The following is a 14,032-nucleotide window of genomic DNA, read 5'->3' on the forward strand; positions in this document are numbered from 1 at the left end:
CGACTTTGGACATGCCTGATCTACGCAGTCCGCGGCCCTCGCGGCCCACAGGTGCAAAACTGAAAGTTTTTTGCGGCCCTCTGGGGGGTGCTGGCGGCCCAACCGTGGGCCGCGGCCCTATGGTTAAGAATCACTGCATTAGAGGAACCAGTTCAATATTCTTAATAATACAGATGTACTTTTTATCACTCTCATATCTGCGTATTACGTGGTGGTTGGCCACTGTAAGTATAAAGCTAGCCTGGCTTTAAAACCACACACAGATGGTTTATCATGCAGAACCCATTTACATTTGATTAAGGCTTAAAGGGATAGTTCAACATTTTGGCAAATTGGCCCATTGCCATAATCCCTATAGTTTTAGCAGTAGGTTCGTTACCTTTAATTGTCGGTGCAAGCTATTTTTAGAACGGCAGAGCAGAGCCGTGAGCTGCTCAGAGCTACGCTACGGAGGCTAATGGGATTTCTTGGTTTCCTTCATCAAACGCATCAAATACACAAAGTTGTTTTCAAGGTAAATGCATGCAAAACCGCTGATGCGCGTTCCCGTCGGGGGCAGTTTTTCAGCAAGCAGTCTCTGCATTTACCTCTAAAACAACTCCATCTCGTAATGTTGCGTTATTATCTCATAGCGTGGTGAATGTGCAGGTCACACAGCGTTTTGGAGTTTTTGGATTGTGTAATTTGATGAGTTTGATGAGGGAAACCAAGAAATCCCATTAGCCTCTGTAGTGTAGCTCTTAGTAGCTTGCAGCTCTGCTCTGCCGTTCTAAAAATAGCTTGCACCGACAATTAAAGGTAACGAACCTACTGCTAAAACTATAGGGATTATAGCAATGGGCCAATTTGCCAAAATGTTGAACTATCCCTTTAAAGTTCTGCACAGTTGTTGGTGAATTGTGAGTGTATGCTTGCCACGAGCTGGCATGCACCAAGTGCTCAGCTTCAAATTCACTCCACCTCTTTGTCCATATTTGGATTAGTAGATGGAGACAGGTGCAGTCAAGATGACAAAGGAGGAACATGAATAAGGATATTTCCCAAAACGTTGAGCTGGTCCTTTTACCACAAAGCTTAAATTTTGGACATTGATTAGTTTTTTTTTGTTTTTTGTTTTAGTTGTATTGCTTTGAATGTATTTTAGTTCATTTTGGAAACAGGTGTGTGACGCGGGTGGCTTTTTATTGATGCACCAAAGTTGAAAGAACAGTGGCAGTTCCACATTTTAAGACTTGTTCCTTTTAACAAACTGTCAGAAGATATCGGCCTCACAGCTGTGCTTTAAATACAGAGCTTAAGTCAAGATGTGTTTAGGCTATTAAAACTGGAGGCTGTTAGCTTATAGTTGCCATATTTAAATGAGGTAACAAACAAAGCAACTGTGTGATAACACAGAGCTTATACAGTCCACTGCACACAGCTGTTGCTCACCAGGGAATAGTTGAAGCATGTAATTCCTTCTATAACCACCATTTTTATATCACTCTTTATGTACAAGTTCAAGAAATGAGACAGTGGTGTTTGTAGTTGGGACAAAGCCACGATAACTTTTCTCCATTTAGCCCCTGTTCCTAGCTAGTCTAACCATGTTCTGACTCCAGCTACAAGATTAACAACCTGTTTCTTCAAGTCACAGTGTTGTTGTTTACAGCTCTGCCTTTATTGTATAGAAAAGAGCAGGAACTAACAAAGTGCAAGAAACTAACCACATTTTGTTCCTCACTTAATTCTAAGTGAGGACATTTTCTGCCGTTCCACTCTGACACTCAACACTTATTTTTTTGCGTCTCTCTTTCCAGCCTATATTGAGGACTTGGCTCGCAGTGTGGAGCAGAGCAGACGCCTCATCATCGTTTTGACCCCAGAGTTTGTCGCCAAAAGAGGTTGGAGCATCTTCCAGATAGAGACACGCCTCCACTCCATGCTGGTCACCGGGGAGATCAAGGTATAAATCACATGGAAAGCTACAAATCAGTGAAGAGATTAGAGGTTGTCATGTTCCTCTCCTCTGAAACGCCTCCACACCTTTGTCTCTGTGTGTCCAGGTGATCATGATAGAGTGTGCCGACCTGAAGAATGTCATCAACTACCAAGAGGTTGAAGCACTGAAACACACAATCAAGGTAGGCCTATATAATATGTTGAGGATGAATGGAGCAGTAGGGCAAAGAAGAAGGAAGGTGATATCAAACACCAGCAGACTAAAATAGAATAAGTAAAAGTCTCTTCACCTCTCCCCTGTCCTCTCCTCTTCAGGTTTTATCCATCATCAAGTGGAGGGGTCCTAAAAGCAACGAGTTGTCCTCTAAGTTTTGGAAACAGGTGGTCTACGAAATGCCTGCTAAACGCAGAGAGACACTGTCCCGACGCCAGGTATACTGCCGCTTACAGAGGTCTAAAACCGGTCTGACAGGCTTTCACAATCACCTACACAATGACAACACTTATGTGAGAGAAATCCACAGCAGAGGATATTTTATTTTCTTGCTAAACTCTGAGTTTAACCTTAAAATAGCTTTGAAAACACATGAATTTGCATATCCCGAGGAATATGTACTGAACACCTTCCACTCTCAGACTGTACATGTATAGCTACAGGTGTATTGGCAGAATAACACTGTCTACATGGCGTGTCCAAGAGCTGTGGAAATGTTTTGCCATATTTACTTCTGCTCCCCTGGGCAGCATACATTCACAACAAACAGATGGCCTTTGAAATGCCCGCTAAACACAGGTAATGTATTAAAATTGGAATCGCAGTGGGGGAAAATGTGCACATGTTTACCATGTGTTAACACCTCAGGTGGTATATGCCCTGATTAACAAAGAGATGTTATCTCGCTGCTCGCTACATAGAGAATAAAACAAACAGAGTGAAGCACAGAGCTGTGACACAAAGGATCATAATACAAGGATCAACAGCACATTAACACGTCATAGAACTGGAACAGTGATAATAAGAGTATTCATCACATTCAGACTGCATCTGATCTCTTCCTACCCTGCTAATTAACACCAATTATCTGATTTATTTTACAAATTGCAACATATTTTCAAAACTTTTGATTGCCCCTCTTTCAAGTTGGTTCATTATGTATCCAAGAAAGGAAACATTCAGACTTAGACAGGGCCAAAAAAAAACACACAGGTAGATAGTTATTTGTTGTGGGGAAGTGTGAGATAGTCAAGCATTGTCAGTGTGTTACCTGCTGTATATTTGGATCAGTGCGCTGCCAGTTTACAAGAGGCAGCCGGCAGCACTGGCACAGAGGCAGAGCAACGTGCTGCTGTGCACTGAGCCAGTAGACAACAACAATATGTGTTACACACTTATAAAAGATGCCCACTAAAACAATCCAGTATGCATTTAAATGTACGCTTCATTTTCAGAGGTAAAACTTGCCACTAAACTGTCTAAATTAGCGTATTGTTTTGCTAGTTCCCTGTTGCGTCTGCCAACTGATCCCAATCTCCTGCAGGTAACACACTGACAATGTGTGACAAATTGATACAACTCCACATCAAATAACCTGAACTGTCCCTTTAAATGCCCTGTGAGTTTAAGCGAATAGACTATGGTGTCCAATAGTCTGCAGTTATACATGCTTGGAAAGCTTGATGTAGCACAATGAAGCCAAGAAGAGGTGAAGTGCCTCTTCAATTTATGGGCCAAGGAACACACTTCCTAACCTCCTGAAAAATTGCACAAGAACACAGAAGAAGTCGAGCGATCCATCATTCTCAGCAACATACAGTGAATGGCAATCAGGCGTGTTCTGACCCCTCGCTGCCGCCAAATTTTCCCGACCTTGCGGGATGACATTTTGTGCACAGTCCCTACGACTTTTGCTTACCCGCTTGCTTGGATAATGCACGGCGTCAGTCGACATGAATACATAAAAGAAACCAGGTGAAGTTCAGGGAAAAAAAAGTTCAGACCAAAGGACACAAACTACTGCAGTGATTTCATCCTTTTCATCTTGGATTATTATATTCAAAACCATGAGCTTTGATCAGCGACTGAGGTTAAAGTCACAGCTCATTCAACGATTTTTTTCCCTATACACTCGCTTTGAACTGCAGAGATATCGGGTCTGCCATAAGACATGTGGCAATAAATACTATATTGTATGATAAAAGAGCAAAAGCTTGTTTGTTTGGGATTACTTTAAGGTGTGGATTGTGTCCCTGTTAAAGGGATAGTTCACCCTAGAATGATATTTCGCTCATTATCTACTCACCCTCATGTTGACTAAGGGCTGGAAGAATTATCAGAGTCCACCGTCCCTTCTCTGAGTTACAGGGGGTCTCGGCGTAGCAGTGAATTTCAATGCAACGGTTGCAAAGGGACACCAGAGCTCTTCGTAAAAAAACACACACAAAAAAACATCCAAATACCTCCATGATGCTCGTATCTAATGTCCGTCTTGTGCTGAAGCCCCAAATTGCGTAATTGTCCCGAAAAAAATTAAATAAGTCTATATTTTAAGCTTGTTTGTAGCGGAAGCTTCTCGTCTTCTTCTTCTTCTCCTCTTCCTGGTCCGTCCAAATATCGCGTGATTCGCAGTAACCGCACTGACGCCGGCGCAAATCACGCGATATTTGGACGGACCAGGAAGAGGAGAAGAAGAAGAAGACGAGAAGCTTCCGCTACAAACAAGCTTAAAATATAGACTTATTTAATTTTTTTCGGGACAATTACGCAATTTGGGGCTTCAGCACAAGACGGACATTACATACGAGCATCATGGAGGTATTTGGATGTTTTTTTGTGTGTGTTTTTTTACGAAGAGCTCCGGTGTCCCTTTGCAACCGTTGCATTGAAATGCACTGCTACGCCGAGACCCCCTGTAACTAAGAGAAGGGACGGTGGACTCTGATAATTCTTCCAGCCCTTAGTCAACATGAGGGTGAGTAGATAATGAGCGAAATATCATTCTAGGGTGAACTATCCCTTTAATTGTAATGAAGGAGGTACACTAGCTTCTGGAGCTCAGTAACAGAGGAGATAAAGAAGTAGGAGTGGTCTGCTTTTTTCATGGGATTTGTTGTTTAAAATTTAAAAAATATTTTTTAAAAAATATAACAAGTCATTTCTGCTCAATAACCCATGATGTTTCAGTTCTCTTCTTGCTATTGGGGTCATTTCAAAAGTAAGATCCTCTGGCCTGCTCAATAAAAATTGTGTAATTGTTTTTGTTTTGGTTGTTTATTATTGTAGGTTATGGATTCCGGTGAACAAGGCCTCTTTGGTGACCTGCAGACCACCGTCTCCACTATCGCCATGACAACCACCTCTGCCACTCTGGCGCCCCCTAATGAGAATCGCCATGGACATCATCAGGTCAGCTGTTTTATTTCAGACCAATGTTTTGACCTGAGGTGTGAGGTGTCAATATTCTTTATGTGCTCATCTGCATTGACATTAAAAAAACAAAGCACAAACACTGCATTATAGACACGATTATACAAAAAAGAGTTATATTTCCAACTGTAAATCCTGAGATCCTGTAGCATTTTGTGCCAATAGCTATGAGAAAGATTCAACGTACGTACATTCATTTAGAAAGAGTTAATAACCAACATTACTTAGAATTTAAATTTAAGTTCTTAAAAATATCAATATTTAATAGTTCTTAGTTAATTTACAGAAATATTAGAAAAATTATATGGGCTGCTCCAAAGCCAAATAGATGATTAACAAATAATTAGGGGCGTCGTTTAGCTTGGTTGGTAGAATAGGCGCCCCATGTGCAGAGGCGATAGTCCTCGCCGCAGCCGGCCCCGTATCGAATCCCGACTCGGTCGGCCCTTTGCTGCATGTCATTCCCCGTCTCTCTGCCTCCCCATTTCCTGTCTCTCTCTACTACTACACAATTGATTAAAGGCAAAAGCCCAAAAAGTATACTTATACTTAAACACTTGCCAGTTGATCACAGAGCCATTTGATCTATTAAAATGACCAAACTCACTACATACTAAATATCCCCAAATAAAAAAAGCATTTCATTAGTTTATTTTAAATTAAAGCACTTTGAACAACTCTTGATAATGGCAGCATTAAGAACTTGTAAGGTTTAATTGCCTCCTTGAATAATATTGTAGGTAATAAAATAAGGTTGTGTTTTTTTTTCATCACAGGTTGCCTTGGCAACAGAGATCCCGGACTACAACCAGATGACCTTGCCCCTGGGAGGGGGCCACACGGCCACAGCAGCCCAAATGAGGCATTTCTGCCGCAGCTACGAGTTCCAGCTTCCCCCACAGCCTTCCTCCCTGTCGCCTCCTCTCCCTCCTCCCTCCACCGTGCAGTTCTCCACTCTGGGCCCCGGGGGGCGCCACGTCTATTGCAACATCCCTATGACACTGCTGAATGGACAGGTAGGAGAAGAGACAGTGGCACTTGCAGTATGTTTTTTGGTTGTTCTAAGTTTGTTTCATGCATCCAACAGTGTATCTGCTCACTGCATCCTCCTTTTTTTTTTTTGTTGTTTGTGTGCATGTCCTCAGAGTTTAAACACATTAAAAATGAAACCCCTCTTTTCTCCCCAGGGGTTCAGAGCAGTTCACTGGGGAACAAGAGGTCTGTTTGGATAAAAGAAAATGTAGAACGAAAAAAGTATCTTCATATTATCTAAAATCGAAATATTTATATTTATTCTAACAGACTGGGAATAGTTGTTATATAAGACGTATGGTGTAATACTGGCATGTAATACTCCTGTACTGTAGAATCCAGCACCTGTTTGTTTGTTTTTTTCCTTTCAACTGTAGATTTTTCTAAGACGTGTGGTTTTGGGGAGATATCTGCTCATCACTGCTGTGCTGTGTGTTTCCCAGGTTCCTCAGAGCAGTACGCTTGGGAAGAAGCCAGACCTCCACCTGAACAGCACCTTCGTACCTCTCACCAGCAGAGAACTAAGCTCTGATATCTGGTAGATGTGCTCAACTGGTACTAGCTACGGGCTGGTTTACAGACTGCTTTTTCACTGGCTTTGGACGTGGGATAAACTGGTTGGTCAACTGGTTTTCGTTGGGTTTTTGGACTGTGTACAGACTTGGTGTTGGGAGAGACTGGTTTACGGATTCATTTTGAGCCATTTCATCCCATGCTGTGAACAACAGACTTCTTAAAGACTGCCTAAGTCTAAGTTTCACAGTGGCTGGCTGTAATGGCTGCAGATTTCTTACAAACAGATGGATTCAGATTTTAAAACTGATTGCTCATTGCATTTGGACCTACAAACTGGTTACAAACTGATATGTAAGACATGTACTGTAGCCATGACCATTTCAAGGGAATGTTACATCGTGACTGGTCAAATGGGTTTGACTGGTAAGTGTCTATAGACAGATTATGGACGTGTGGATATAATGAACCGAAAAGTGAAGAGCAGGTATCCACAGACAATAGAACTCTATTTGTCAAATAAGGTACCACGTTGGACCCTGGAGCACAATAAACGCAAGTATCTCATAATCACGCACGACTCGCACACCAGCTGCGAAAAACCAGTTGATTCGTCAGCTGCTTAAACTACTCTGATAAAATGTCGGTCTACTGAAAAGCATAAAAAGTAGCGTGACCGCCAGTCAATCTCCCACCTAGCTGAGTTCTCTGAATCTCAAGCTACCTGTTGACTAGGTGGTTCGTCGGTAAACACGGCAGAAATCAAGCAATGATTTTGGAATACCAGTCCACCTTAAAACAACAAGTCAACCTCTTGAAATGCAACTCCCGCCTGGCTAGCTAGCCACCTAGCTACCTGGTTTAGCTCTTTCGAAGCTAATATGGTTGACTTTCTGAAACGGTTGACTGGAAGAAATTCCAGGAGGAAAAATAACAAGCGAGGCAAAGAGCATTTGCTAAGACTTATTCTACGAAGAAAGCACAGTTAGCTGGAGTCAGTGTACGCTAGCTAGTTGTACGAACTAGTTGACTTAAAGGCTAGTTACTTCTTGAGCTCAGAGGAAGAAAACCAGCCAGCTCATCACCTTGTAACCCAGTTAATAGCAACTAGTCAACTTGTCAGGAGGGGAACTGGCCAAGAGGTGAACTACCAACTTTTACCACCAAGCTAAAAGCAGGAAGGACTTGGCTTTTTCTATTTGCATGACCACCCATTTAGATAAAAAAAAGAATCAAATAAACATAGATAAAAGAGTAAATGACAGTCATTTGTCGCAGCCTCTTTTAATACGGAGGAGAATAAACGTCTTATGTTGATACGGTATATTTGTTTTTCTGTCCAGCCATAAAGTATTGATAAAAACTGATAAAGGGAAAAATGGAGGTGTCCCTCCAAGAACATTTTTATCATTTATTTTGTTTTGTTTCCTTAAAAAGATTTATCCTTTTAGGGGTTTGGTGAGAATTTTTACCAGGCTTTGTTTTTAATATTTGTTTGTTATAATAATCTCTGTACAGCTTCAATAACTTATGCATAGACCTATACATTACAGTGATTTGTTCCTTACATTTTCTGTTCAACCCCCACATTAAGTGTGTGACCCAAAGTGTGACCCAGAGCCGCTTTTTGCTTTCATTCGTTTCATACTTTGTCAGATGGATGGATGGATGGATGGATGGATGGATGGATGGATGGCAGTACAACACTGCTAATGGACTGATGTTCTAAACCCATCACTCTGGAATCGAGACCACTACCAGTCAGCCAAAGGGGGCTTCACTGCATAAAAAGCCGGACTCCAAGCTGAAACCGACCACATTCTTCTTTGTGAGCTTTAAAAAAAGAAACAAGATTATTACCATAATATTTAAGCAAAGTGAACAATGTTTTGAATTTACACAACGGTACTGTCATTGTCTTATTAGAACCAATGAATTCTGGATATTTGAGATTGTTTGATACAATGATTATTTGAGTTGTTACATTCGATGGCAATATACAGTATAGTGGTTGTCTTTTGATTTCTGCTCATTTCTTTGGCTATTCTTTGGATATATTGGTTGAAATAATTTAACTGAGAGCAAATAAAAAGTATATGAGTTGTTTTATACACTTTGAATGCCCGTCATCTGACACATTTCACTGTTAATGCCCTCTTTCCTCTACTTCTTCACTTTCAGCTTGTCTGATTCCTTCTATTCTTCTCAAGCTCTGCCAGATATTCTTGCAAAACCTTTCTTTTTTTCTTCATAATTTTCATAAACTGTCACTGCACCAACTGTCATTTTCCTCATGTTCCCCGCCCCTCAACACACTCAGTTTCGTTACCATTTAGTATTCACAACTTCCTCTCTCCCACAGTCATCTGGATTTCATAATAATTGTATGGTCAATGATGGCTTTGTTAAACCTTCTGTTGTGATCGGGGGAAACAAATTCTGGCTCCCGAGCAATAAAACCAGTTTCACACTTTACTGGGCTAATCAAAGCTGAGCTGAACTAAGGTACAGTGAGTCAAACAGAATTTGAGCCGTGTTGAGCTAGGATTGCCAAGAGCTGTAATTGTCACTTCTTGTGTTATAGCAGAACCTGAATTGTTTCCTTATCATTTGTTGAGCAAAGAACAAGAGGAACCAGTTTGTGCGTTCCACCAGTGGGTGTGGTATTATTTGTTTTTTTAGCTCTGAAATCTACATAATATGTAAATCTCTACATGTGTCAGACATGCGGCCATGACTCTGAACTCTATAAATACTGATGGCAGCAGTTTCTATGGAAACAATTACGTCTGTGTAACTCTGTCAGACAATAGCCGTAACTGTATGTATCCATAGTGTAGTCAGCTGTCATCAGTGTGATTATTCTAATAATCAGTTTACAAGAATGCTTGTTTTACTTATATCCATGTTGAGAGTGAATAACAGGCCTGAACAGCCAAGAGTCAGCCTTACAGGACTTGGTCCCAAAATAGATTTTCATGAGGTCAACAATTAACCACAGAAGCACTTCTTCTTTCGACTTCTTTCAGACATGTGAAAATATTAACATCACAAATGGTGATATTAAATAATAATTACCTGAAATTATCCACAGGGACTCCATCCTGAAAACAGAAACTTGTTTTAATGTAGATTGTATTTTTATTCAGAGGTTAGCACTATTAACACTTACTGCAATATTAAACATACCTGTAAGGCAAGGCAAGGCAAGGAATCTTTATTTATATAGCGCATTTCATACCAAGGCAACTCAATGTGCTTTACATGAAGACAAAACTTTTTTTTAAAGAGCAGCATAAAAACAAAAAACACAGAGTTAAAAGCAGGAGCAAAAAAAAAGTAAAATAAAATAAAATAGATGAAGTTTAAAGTTCTTAAAAAGAGCTCAGCTACAGTATAAGCACGTGAAAAGAGAAATGTTTTTAACCTGGATTTAAAAGTGCTGACAGTTGGGGCTGATTTCAGTTCTGCTGGTATTTTGTTCCACTTGTGTGCAGCATAACAGCTAAATGCTGCTTCACCATGTCTGGTCTGAACTCTGAGCTCCACTATCTGACCTGAGTCAGTAGATCTCAGAGCTCTACTGGGTTTATACTCTACTAACATGTCATTCATGTATTCTGGACCTAAACCATTTAGTGATTTGTAAACCAGTAGCAGAACTTTAAAATCTATTCTGTAGCTGACTGGGAGCCAGTGTAAGGTCTTAAGAACTGGGGTGATGTGATCTGATCTCTTTGTTCTGGTTAAAACTCGAGCTGCAGCGTTCTGAATGAGCTGCAGCTGTTTGATGCTTTTTTGGGGGAGTCCAGTCAGAAGACCGTTACAGTAGTCTAGTCTACTGGAGATAAAAGCATGAATCAGCTTCTCCTGATCAGTTTGGGACATAAAACCCTTAATTCTGGATATGTTCTTAAGTTGATAAAAGGCTGATTTGGTGACTGATTTGATATGGCTGTTGAAGGTCAGATCTGAGTCTATCAGCACGCCAAGGTTTCGGACATGGTCTTTAGTTTCTAAAGACAGTGACTGAAGGTGTTTACTGACAGCAACCCTCTTCTCTTTATTTCCAAAAACAATGACCTCAGTTTTTTCTTGATTTAACTGAAGGAAATTTTGGTTCATCCAATTTTTGACTTGCTCTAAACAGTGACATAATGACTCTATTGGACTGCAGTCATCTGGAGACAGTGTGAGATATTATCTGTGTGTCATGTTTACACTTAAGAACATTCATTATCATTGTAGTGAAGTAAAATGTCTAATCTATTAAGAATTGAATTAGAATTCCTTTATTTTACACAAGCAAAACAAAATGTTGGATACATCTCTCCCAAATAATTTAAAAAAGATTAAAGTAATATAAAAAATAATATAAAAATAATATAATACTCTAGATGTATTGCAAATCTAGACCTGTGCAAGTACTGCAGACATAGGCCAGTAATTTCACATTGTGCAGGTGATTTAACCATATAAGGGGGGGATTTCCTCGGGGCAGCTTAAAGTATTGCCCTTGGGAAGAAACTCTCCCTCACTGCTGTGGTTTGAGGCCAGAGCGCTCTGCATCATTTACTGGAAGTCAGCAGTGTCTATGGAATGGATGTGGGGGGGGGGGTTGGGCCTTCTTCAGCAGAGCGGTGGCTTTGGATGTCCACGGGAGATTGTCTGAGATGTGAGTTCCCAGGAACTTGAAGGACGAGACTTGTTCTGCACAGTCCCCATTGATGAAGATGGGTGGGCGTTCATCATTGAGAGTAAATAATCAGCTCTTTTGTTTTTCCAGAGTTGAGGGACAGGTTGTTCGCTGAGCTTCACCTCACCAGGTTCTGCACCTCTGCTCTGTATAGACGGACTCATCACCTTGCACCCTGAGAGATCAGCCCAATCTAAAGTGTGCGTATGTGCGTCTGTAAGTAGGTGTGAGATCCAGGTGACACGAGCAGAGGCAAAGGCGAATCGAAATGGTTGCTGTGACCACACCGCCTTTTGAAAGAGCAAAGACGGCAGTTTACAAAGGAAGCAAAGGAAACTGCTGAGGGTGTGTGGGGGAGGGAGGCTGTGAATTTCTTTGTTTAGCCTTGTTCTTGTTTTCTACAAGTGTCAGAATAAGAAAGTTAGCAGCATGCACATTGTGTGAGAACTACAGATATAGTGGCTAACAAGCTTACAAGTGCGTTCACTAACCAAACATAGTGACAGGTCTGTTGCTTAGCGGTGCTGTGCTATGCAGCGTCAGGATAGGTTAGGCACAGTCAGACAATATGTTAGCCCCTCTGTGGGACAAAAGAGAGAGGAGAGGTGCTATCCAGTGTTGCATTCAAGGTCCAGTGAGTTGGAGTGAAGTCCACCTCTGTGTTGCTGAGGAGCCCGCTGTTCCATGCTCACGCTGCTGTGGCTCCTGTTCCTCGGGGAATTCAGCTGGCAGACTCTGCTGCCGAAGTAAACTTGCTCTCTCTTTAGTTAATCCTAAAGCAGCACTCACATCACTGCAGAAGGAGAGTGGAGTCTGTTGTGAGCATGGGCCTACGAAGGAGAGCCATGCATGGTGCTGTAGCAGGTAGCAGCACACAGCTCTCCTATGGTGCTGCACCCCGATCTCCCAGGAGCAACAAGGCTGCTCACAGATGTTGAAAGGCGAGTCGGGGGCAGATCAAAGGAGGGGAGCTGGTGTTTGTGACGCCTTAGGGGCCATGCTTTAGATGCTGTGAGCAGATATTGTATGGCAGGGGTGGATGTTGGCAAGCAGGCAACCAGGAGCAAGCATACAAATCCAAAATACTAGAAGAAGACAAAAAAAAAAAGAGCGACAGAGAAGAAAAGGGGGAAAGACTACACAGAGAAGGAGAGGGGAGACAATAAGCGACAAAAAAAAAGAAGTAAAACAGGAAGTACTAACTGATTTGAAAGCAGAGAATATGACGCAGGATGCAGTGTGGGACATGATAGTCATATTACCAAGAAGCAACATCACTTTAATCGTGTAGTCAGTGCATTTACTATATGAAATGAAAGATCGATTCGATATAGAACAAATGACATGCTTGCTTCCGTATACTGAAGATTGTGTTAGGATTTACAGCGTGAAATACAATAGATGACTGGATTATATAGGTAGAGTAGAGGAGTACTCCAGGAGTAGAGTAGGTAATATGAGACTGGCTGAAAATTGTAGCAGGAAACACCGTGCCACTTTTCATATTCAGGATTGTTAGATCAAGACAATTATATATACTTTTTACTAACTAATATATCTGCATATATTTCAGGATGTTGTGCATCCCTACAAACAGAATGAGTGTAAACATAACTGTTTTGATAATATAGCATGTCCAAAAAACAGTGGGCTAACCCCATGTTTGGGGTAAGTTGGTCCACCCCCTCCTTGATGCATGATGCACTCCAGCAGTGTGAGAGTCGGAGTCCAGTGACAGTGCATCAAATAGGTTCATGCTCTTTCAGTCCATCTGTATGCACCAATCATTTTGTTTCCTCCAGTCATGATCACATCGAATCAAGGCCAAACGGTTCATCTCCGGTTTCAACTGAATCCTGCTTCTCACAGACGGTAGCAGGTTTTTTTTTTTTTTTTTTGCAAACTCCAAGTGAATTCATGTGTCTCTGACCGAGGCCAAAGGAACATAACATCTGCCTGCCCTCTCTGCCATGAAGCCCAAACTGGTGGAGTTTTGCCGTGACAGATGTCCACAGTGACCAACAGCTTCTTGGTCACCTCTTTACCAATGCCTGGTTTTCCCCAGCTCAGTTTGACTGGGTGGTGACCTCAAAGAAATGTCCATGAAAAATGTTCCAAAGTTCAGATGAAGGTCACCGAGATTAACCTTCAGCACAGCAGTGATGTTTCTGTCTTGACTTCCCCTGGTCAGTCGTCACCCTGAGCTCTACAGACCCTTCCTCTCCCTGCGGGCTCGGTTTTTGCTCTGACAAGCACTTTCAGCCGTCTTAAAAATTCCCAGTGTTAAATCAAGACAATCATCTTTCAGTAACTTCCCCTTATAGAACCAAAGCAACACTGAGCGTTTATAGCATCCTCTAAAATACCATGTGGGATTTTCACAATACTGTCCAGTTAGCTGCAGTGACCACATGTGGTCAAAAATC

At 41.5% G+C, this 14,032-nt stretch overlaps 1 protein-coding gene across 1 annotated transcript in view; it reads left to right on the forward strand.

The window, feature by feature from the left end:
- il1rapl2 (interleukin 1 receptor accessory protein-like 2) overlaps window positions 1-6,929 on the forward strand; it is a gene marked incomplete at both ends in the record, with an annotated part of 378,330 nt that extends 371,401 nt beyond the window's left edge. The window contains 7 exons of the mRNA XM_083980948.1: window positions 1,800-1,945; window positions 2,046-2,123; window positions 2,257-2,373; window positions 5,222-5,344; window positions 6,142-6,381; window positions 6,553-6,583; window positions 6,841-6,929. Of these exons, the coding sequence (XP_083837074.1) occupies window positions 1,800-1,945; window positions 2,046-2,123; window positions 2,257-2,373; window positions 5,222-5,344; window positions 6,142-6,381; window positions 6,553-6,583; window positions 6,841-6,929 (824 nt within the window). The remainder of the gene's footprint in view (window positions 1-1,799; window positions 1,946-2,045; window positions 2,124-2,256; window positions 2,374-5,221; window positions 5,345-6,141; window positions 6,382-6,552; window positions 6,584-6,840) is intronic.
- Window positions 6,930-14,032: the final 7,103 nt, after the last annotated feature.

The sequence above is a fragment of the Trachurus trachurus genome, assembly GCF_905171665.1.
Source record: "Trachurus trachurus genome assembly, chromosome: 10".
In the NCBI taxonomy this organism is placed as follows: Eukaryota; Metazoa; Chordata; class Actinopteri; order Carangiformes; family Carangidae; genus Trachurus; species Trachurus trachurus.